General features: G+C 40.4%; 1 protein-coding gene across 2 annotated transcripts; it reads right to left on the bottom strand.

Moving 5' to 3' along the window:
* Positions 1-1,204: 1,204 nt before the first annotated feature.
* LOC119736903 lies at positions 1,205-3,992 on the bottom strand. 2 transcript variants are annotated; one of them, XM_038210925.1, is made up of 2 exons: positions 3,885-3,992; positions 1,205-1,931 (listed from the first exon to the last, which is right to left on the bottom strand). In XM_038210925.1, the coding sequence occupies exon 2, from the start codon at positions 1,697-1,699 to the stop codon at positions 1,346-1,348; it is 354 nt and encodes a 117-aa protein (XP_038066853.1). In that variant the 5' UTR covers positions 1,700-1,931; positions 3,885-3,992; the 3' UTR covers positions 1,205-1,345. The 2 variants fall into 2 exon arrangements, with proteins under 2 accessions (XP_038066853.1, XP_038066855.1); XM_038210927.1 differs by lacking the exon at positions 3,885-3,992 and adding an exon at positions 3,515-3,598.
* Between the last annotated feature and the right edge of the window lie 5,241 nt (positions 3,993-9,233).

Below are 9,233 nucleotides of genomic sequence, written 5' to 3'. Positions count from 1 at the left end.
TTTTAATGCATAGATAGATGGCAAACAAAGATAACACATCTAGACAATCAGCATGCATTCTATTCAAAACCTTGTGACAAATGACATCTCTTCTGTAAATTGCCAGTATTGACTGGCACATTATTGTGGAAACCTTTGGTTCTTATTATGGAGACCGGCCTAGCTAACATGGCTAAGATCAATAATGGGGCCCTACTGAAGACGTACCGAGACATAAGGCTATTGTGTTCTCACTGTTATCCCTATACACCTATGTACGTGTACAAGTATATAGGTACAATGTATGTAGTATGATGTAGACAAGCAAATACAAAATTTATGTTAATTGTGCAGTGAACAGAAGGTGTCCTATTTACAATGAGCATTTAGGATCACGTACAGTTCTACTGTAAAACCCCCACCCAACACCCCCCACCCCAATCAGTGTCTAACCAACACCTCCCCCCCCAAAAAAAAAACCCCCATTGAAACGAGATTTGATCCACTGACTTAAAGCTACAGACCATCATCTGAAGCTATACAAAAAGTAACTGACTTAACTTAATTATTGTTGAAAAACATACTTGGTTGAAAGATAGTAAGGGGACTAAACTCCCTGTGAAAAATTCTTTCTGGCAAGCTGTCATTTTGAAGAAATTAACGAAAGAAGGCCTTTCCAACGAGATGTACTGTTGGAAAGTTCAGTTAGTAATTGTTTTTTTTTATTTGGCGAATTGCGCACAAGCGTTGGCATGATGCACACGTGGGCACAGTTGCTATAATTTGTCGGATCGATGCGCGACATCGGGTAAGTGAGAACGTGTCTCGGACGCTAAATTCAGGCCCAATTCAAAACATGATTCAGCAACTTTCGATTAGAAATAGAGATCCTAGAATGCTGTTTTTCTCGAAATAAACAGCTGAAACTTCATCAGATTGTTTGTTTAGCATCCTTCTCTAGATTTTGAGCACGTTTGTGAATTTACATTCATCCCTATGTGAATTGTTTTCATTTTGCTAAAAAAACACTAAGGCCTACCTTTTTTTGTGATCCGTGGACAGAACTGTAAAACGGTCGTTGTGTTGAAAATTCCGCAACTTGAAAAGTGCATGAGTGATTCGAATGATTCTTGTACTACAACAAAGCTTATGAATTGGGCTTTCACAGGCAGAACTTTCTCTAAATAAATGGTCCCGACATTCGGGTTTCGTTTTTCTTTTTACTTACCCTGTGTACACAAATAAAAAGATCTTACCAGTTCTTGCATCTGCAGCGCCATTGACAAAAACTCATCCGGATCCTGGTTAGGCTGAGGGGCGAGTTGAGGGGCAGCTTGGGCCTGCTGGTAGTGTGACTGCAAGGCATTCACCACTCGCTGCTGGGAGTTAACCCCATGCCCAGCGTGCTGCCACTGATCCTGCGGGTGTCCCCTAAACCCCCATAGGCACCATAACCGCCCCCGTAAGGATCTTGCGCCTGGGGTCCCCCATAGGAATTCCCATAGTTGGGCTGGGCGGCCATCCCGCCCGCGTACCCGTTCGACGAGCTTCCCTGAGAAGTGCGGCGGGGTGCGTTGGGGTCCTCAAATTCAACCTCCTCAAACTGCCGCCGACCGCGGCTGGTCCCGCGGCTGGACGGCTCGGGCATTTTTGCTGATGATGTCTTCGACGATGCTGGTGATGGCGTACTCGACTTGGAGGTACTCGAACCACTTCCCATCCTCAGCAAAAGAAGGCGAATAAAGACGGCAAACTACCAGCGTGCCAGCATCACGGCTGGACGCTGATAGTCAGATTCTTAAGTAACGTTTCTCAGAGTGGAGGACTACATGGCTCTTCAGCTCAGGTCTGGCAGTATGGGAGACTATCCCAGGAGTTTATTCACTGGAAGTGTTTGAAAGGATTCACTGAGTTTCTGAAGGCATCACACGGGCATGGCACTGATGACTGGCCTGCGGGGAAATAAAGCACAAGTATTCAAATGTCACACAAATTATGAGTACATAATTAGGCCGAACACAAATGTTTGCAAAAGTTGAAAAATAGTGCCCAACTGCACACGTAGTGCATTTTGATTGAACCTACATGTAAATGACAAAATTTGTAACTCCACTATGGCATCATATGTTGGGCGCGATCGGTCGATGTGCACTATCAGTCAATCATGACGCTATCGGTCGATCCCGTTGCAACCAGTTGAACACCTTTTCCTTCTAATTAACGGCTCTGGAGGATTCTTTGTAAAAAGGCATTTAAAGTCCGAGATATCCGTCATTATTGACCGATAGCGCAGCGTGATCGACAGATTGCACAGATCGACCAATAAAGGAATTGCAACCTAGTTGGGCTCAGTTCTACATTGTAATGTTAGACCTAGGCCTAGTACTATTAGCAGTTTAGTAGTATGTACGGTAGTAGTAGGCAGTAGTAGGCCTACATTCTCAACGAGACCTGCCCTTCAAAATGATCGCAATTATCCTATTATTATATTGAATGCAATTTAATTTATTGAGGCCGTCCAGTCAGGACAAACGATTGGAAAGAATGTTGCAACCTGACACTGCTTTAGCGGTTGTGTACAAAGTCTATGGAGAGTCAAGAACATTTTCCAAGTATTTCCTAACAAAATTGGAAATGTTTCTCCGTCCCATATTCATGTCTTATCATGCTTTTTGCAATTACTGACCTTCATTTAGCCCCACTTGTGTGGCCTTGGTATTGCTGCGCTGTACGATCGGCCACACGCCTGGTTTTCCAACCAACTGAGGAGTTTAGTCCAAAGCCTGGCGCACCTTTTTTGGCAATTTTTTTTACATACCACTGCATAGGGTTGTAATCTATGATGCCTTATCTTTTGCCCTCCGGGCTAGATAAGGTAATCTTTCTTCAAATTTTGACATCTTTCTGGAGTCCTCATGTGCTAGTTTTGGACTAAACTCCTCAGTAGATTGGGAAACCAGACGTGTGGCCTAACGTACAGCACAGCAATATAGAGGCCACACAAGTGGCGCTAACCTTCATTGAGATGATATGAAGAAAAAAGCAGCGTCAGGTTGCAACATTCTTTTTGAAACGATTTAGCATTGAAGGGGTGAAACTTTTCAATTTCTCATCGGACTTGTTGAAATCCCTATGTCAGTCTATCAGAACAGTGTGTCAAACCGCTGTTTACTGCACACACGACTCCCTCCCTCCACGTCGCCACTTCTTTGGTTGTGTACAAAGTCAGACTATATGGTATGGAGATTCAAGTGCATTTTCAAAGCATTGGAACTAGCCCCATAAATGTGGCCAATTTTAATACTGGACTACTTCTGATATTGGAACATGATGTGGAAAGTGTTTCTCAGCGTGCTCAGTCCTAGTTCGAGTAACTTGGACCCAACTTATCGCCTTTCTTAACATTTGGACATGGTCTGGCTTACTTTCGCCAGACCATGTCCAAATGTTAAAAAAGGCGATAAGTTGGGTCCAAGTTACTCGGACTAGCTCAGTCCCAGATTCATGTCTTTTCAACATTTTTGCAATGACTGACCTCATTGATTGAGTAATGAACGCATCAGGATGCACCATTCGGAAAGATTCCCATATCTGGCCATCACTAATTTTTCCCTTCAGTGACCTATCAGCCATCAGAAAGTGATAATATGTCCTAAAAAGTCAAAATTAGCAGGAAAAATATTGAAGTATTTACTAAGAAAACACTTTTCAGACCAGTCTCACACTCATTAGTGATACTCTGCTCACATTGTCATTAGTCATAGGGTTTGTGCACAGGCATGACAGGGTAAACAAGTGATGGCCAAATATGGGAATCTTTCCCAACAGTCTTTTCCCCTTTCGTTTTATGAACACATTCTCATTACTCTATCTAGTAACAACAAATTCCTAGGACGTTTACTCACCAACTGATGTTTCGACCACAGACCCTCCACCGTGTAAATTCCAATCAATCATGCACTACGATCGCAGGTGCGTGCGTCCAGTAGCTAAGTGCCACCAATAGGTGGCGCTATATAAGTTTATCAGTGGCACGCATGTCCTGTATTCGCAGTGACCGTTTTAGCCGTTTTGCGGCTAACTTTGACAGATTTTTTGTTAAAAAAAAGAGTTTGACAGAAAATTTGACCGAATTGATTTTTTGGGCCGATTTCTGGCTGAATTCTACAAAACTGGTTATTTTGACACAAAAACAGCAAATTAAAAAAAAAGGTACATTTGTTTACAAAAGCTTCAATCCTTTAAAAGAGGTTGCTTGGTCTAGGTGCCTGAGGTTCAAACCGGATTTCGTCGTGAAGCAACAGCATTTTGCCTGACATTTACACAATTTCATATTATCTTTATGTGGCTATAGATTGTTTATATTGTAATTTGAACATTATTAATTTTCAGGCAGTATTACAACATCTGCATGTGATTTAAAATAGTGTATTTCGAGTAATTCTAGGGAATTTGGCAGATTTTTGATAAATCTGACCGATTTTTGCAGTGCATTTAACAGAATTTAGTCATAACCTTACGGTCACCCTGACTGTATTTGTTTCGTGGCGTTGTTCAACACCCGTGTCGATGTCACAATTTGTTTACAATATTGTGCGCTTACCTTTTCACACCGTTTGCACAAATATAGTTTTGCCCATTTTAAAAGAACCACAATATCTGAAGCTGGTTATTAAAATATACTGAACCTATCGAAATTTCAGATATTGTAAATCAATAAAATCATGCTTTCAAAAACTGTAAAATGCATCCTGATTTTTCTCAACGCAAATTAACCCAGCTCGATTTCCGTTGAAAGCCCTGCCACCTAAGTAATATTAATACGTTTGTACTTACGTCCGCTTCAAGGTAATATCCCAGCTTGTCACTCGGGAAAAATAATTCTCACTCACGGATATATAACCGATTGCAACTAAAAATAAACTCTTCTCTTCTTTTCTCGAAAATGACATCATAATGCACACAATTATTTCACAGGATGCTTGCATGATCTATGAATCAAGCGGAACCTTTCAATATCGCAGTTTTCGAAAACATGGGTTATTCGTCCATGATTAATCGAGTATTAATTTCTTACGTAGTGTGGATATTCCACCCGAGCGGTAGGCGGTATAGCGGGCTAACAGACCACTGCCGCTGGAACAAACTTTTGCCAGGGGGTGCTGGAATTAGGCTAAAGGACGGACAAAATTAATGCAAAATCGGAGCTCAAAGCCCTTAGGCCTACGTCGTGGCTTTATTTGGAATTATGTGGTGCAATCTGAGGCGCAGTTCCTGGCCACTGTCTTTTGACTTTTTTAGCAAAAGTGTTTTGAGATTATAACGACAATTTATTTCATTATTTTGTTTAGAATATACTGTTGCTCTTAAAACGTTTAACTGTACTGAAAAGTGGAGAACCCTGTATGTTTATGTCCATATTTGGTTCCATTTAATTCTAGAAAAGAATTGTATATTGCATGACATCGCATGTAAATATTATTGTTGCAAGGCTGCTCTCTTGCATTTAGTAATTACCTTCGTGTATATTTTATTTATTTTCTGAGCCCTTACGGCGTGGGGCCACAGGGCCAGAGGTCCGCTTTAAGGCCCCTGAAAATGTTGGATTCTGGATGCACTGTGATGAAATATACTGAAGTATATACTTAAACTTATAAAACCCGAAAGGGTGTTTTTGGGTTCAAGTTAAAACAAAATGGGTCCACTGGGAGCTGGTGAATTTCTGTTCATAAAAATATTCACATAGGCCTAAACGATGTAGCTCTTGATATATTTGCAGTGTTATTTGTTTGTTACAGGGAATGGCAAATATAAAAGACTAACAGACCAAATGCATCTTTATGTTTATGATCGGTAGATGGCAAGTTTGGGGCTATAGGCTAGGATTTATCGGTCTACTGAGTGTTTATGAGGAAAAACTTGCAGAGGGTAAAACATGAATAGCTTTTTCATTACCATTGTCATGGCCGAGGTTATAGATTTCGGGTCAAACTTCCATAATGGCGGAAATGTCATAGACATGTCATGATTTTAGATAACTTGAGAGAAATATCGATTCTGCACTGCCTGAAGATTTAGAAAATACCTCCTCTTGATATTTTACAGTGTTCGTGCACGACGTTCGAAGCGCCGCGCTCAGCCACGGCAAAACTAGAAACGAACAAAACGAAGGAGATATTTGTAGAGCAAGCATGATGTATAGCGTAGCGGCGCAATTTCATCGTCGTTGAACACTGCTGGCTGGAACACATTTTTTTGCCCGGGAGTAGGGGTGCTGAGCACCCCAATCCAAAAAGTTGGGGGGGGGGTGCTGCAGGCTTGTAACAGACGTCTTGTTTGTACAGTAAACCTGCTCAAATGTGAAAGACCATATGGCTTTCTGTCATGGTCTATTACATCATGGAGGAGACTACCCGGCCTCCATCCCGCAAGCCACCCTAAAACGTTTGTTAATATCTGGCCCAGGCCGGAGGTCTCGAATGTATAGCCTTGCCTCTAATATTACGAAAGTACGAAGCCCATTAGCGCCACTGCAAGAATATGTTATTACGGATTATTAATTCGTTATTACGGATTATTTAATTCGTTATTACAGATTATTAATTCGTTATTACGGATTATTAATTCGTTATTACCGATTATTAATTCGTTATGTTGTTTAAAATACAGTTCAAGATTTACCACTTCGAATACAAATCAATAAAAATTATATTTTGAAACGAAACAAGGCATATCCTTGTCAATTTAAACATTACAACCAGTGCATGGGATAAACGTATGCGCCAGGTAACTAAAGCCTGTGTGTCAAAGTCCCTCAGTCAAGGAAGTAGTTCAACCGAACCTTTGTTAAACTTGACACTGCCTTTTGTAGTGCTTCTACAATACAGTCGATGTTTGCTTCATCGAAACCAATGTAGGTTAGTATTTGCCCTGCAGTTGAATACACGTATTGTTACGTCAGTGTGCTCCCGGATACGACTTGAGGAAATTCGTAGCGGGATTCGCTATGCAAAATGACATAACCATTTACTTTGGCAATTTTATATGCTTCGAGCTAAATAACCGCGATCTACGTGTACATTATGTCTTGCTTTTGTTAAATTTTGCATTCCGATAAACCTCAATTTCTGTGGCCTGTGGAGGTGAATATTTTAGGTTTGGCGGCACGCTCAGCAGTTCATCATGGACACTCCTATTGTTGGTTGTCTCCAGTTAATTACCTCTTGTCAGCCGAGTAGACAACCCTTTGGTATCTTGATTGCAAGAAAAGTATCCCCCCCCTTCCAAAACTTGTATGTCTGACTCAAAAACTACTGAGCACCTCTCGCTCAAATAACAATCCAGCCATACTCTTTATTTGGTCCAAAACAGTGATAATGTGTACGAAATTATGCAATTTATAACAAAATTAATAATGCCGAAAACAGTTGCACTTTTGTATACGTGCAAGTTGTGGTTCACACTCACCTTGCAAGTATACAAAAATGCAACCTTTTTCGGTAGCATTGTCATAAATTGCATAATTTCGTACACATTATCACTGTTTGGGCCAAAATGAAGAGTATGGCTGGATTGCTAATGGTCTTCTGTACTGATTAGTCGTAATTTGGGTAAGATGTGCGCAGTAGTTTTTGAGTTGGGCAAACAAGTATTGGCGGGACTTTGGTTGAATGTATTTTGCTATCTTGTTATGCCTCGCATTATAAAAACAACAGAACCAAAGCAAAACTGAAAGCATATAGTAAGAAACAGAGCTAGATGGCAATGCGTGTCATGACGAAGCCTTGAAAAACTGAATTTCTATGGTTCCATAAGTTCAGTGTTCACTTTGTATGGAAATTAAACGGTGTGACTGAGCAGGAGTACACTGTTTAAAAAGGAAGTGTATTCAGATTCAAATGGAAGTGTATTCAGTAAACATCAGACTTCAAAGTTACCAAGGCATAACTGACAATTCTTTTGACATAATAGTCAAAATTAAAAGGGAAAATTCACTGTGAATTGGATTAATTTGTTTTCGTCACAACTATAGAGTTTTTGTCAGTCTCTAAAACAAGAGAAAACCAGTCAGTAATTTGTTTTAAAATATTTTGTTTACCACGGCAGCAACTTACACTGGGTGTACCGTCAACTGAGCGAGTTCACCAACTGTTCAGGGAACTGTTAAAAGACCTTGAGTTTCAACACCCGGAAACGAAACCCCAAAATATTTGAACCAGGCCTATGTAGAAACTCAGCTACGGCAACTTAACAAATGATGATCGTTGGCCCATGAAGAAACCTTTCTATTTAACATGTTTTTCTATCAATATGTGTATACAGTACTGCACTGCGCACCATATCGACATTAGATTGTTACCACTCTTGGTGTGTTCATGTTGCTGTGGCTTTATATGGGCTGAGCGGCAGAGAGTGATTTAACAAACATGAACAACCTTCATTGGAGTACCGACACCAGCATCAGTCACTCAACTTTTGCTCTTTAGACTAAGCAGAGGGATGTTGAGGAGAATCACTTCGCAAAGCTGAGACCGCCTAAACTCTCTACAACTAACCGTTCTGCGTCTAGCCCATTTGGCATGGTTATACTTGTGGCGGTTAACACCATTGTCACATCAAGCTCTGTTATAGATGTGACTGCTCTCGTACAATCCAATATTGCCAAGTGTAACAGACTATTTCCTGAGTGCTAGTGATTCAGCCTACATTATCGGGTATGTTTGATATGTTAAATTAATAACTTTTCCTCACAGCTTCAAACAGTCGTCTGTCATTGGTTATTCCACAGTCTAGTAGAATATAATTATTGTATGTTATTTATGAAAAAGAACGAATGGGGATTTATATGGGCGTAGACTAAATGTGGAATTCTACAACGTTTTGCACTAAAGAGGGCCAGCGGTAAACAGATGGACGGGTACGAACCTGCTTTAAGTCAAAAGGTATCAATAAGGGTTACATTTAATCTTTCATATGTATAGAACATCAACGAAAAAAAGCCACGCTTAATTGACAAAAAGGACGACACCATTTCGGTTTATTATCCAGCTTTAAAGACATTCATCATCTCAAGCCTTCAAGATATTTTTTAGACTTGAATTTCCAAATGCTTCGGAATAATTCTCAATTTTCACGTATAATAGTTTGCTTGCCAGCATTGTAAAAATGTTCATGAAAGTCACGTGACATTAAAATGTTTATGTTTAACATTTTATTTTGATAGAGATATTCCTTGGTTTGTGTTTTCACGGTCC

This window comes from Patiria miniata, unplaced genomic scaffold (genome assembly GCF_015706575.1).
Source record: "Patiria miniata isolate m_02_andy unplaced genomic scaffold, ASM1570657v1 HiC_scaffold_3, whole genome shotgun sequence".
NCBI lineage: Eukaryota > Metazoa > Echinodermata > Asteroidea > Valvatida > Asterinidae > Patiria > Patiria miniata.
Note: the sequence above shows the minus strand (reverse complement) of the source record. Positions and strands in the feature narration are given on the sequence as shown.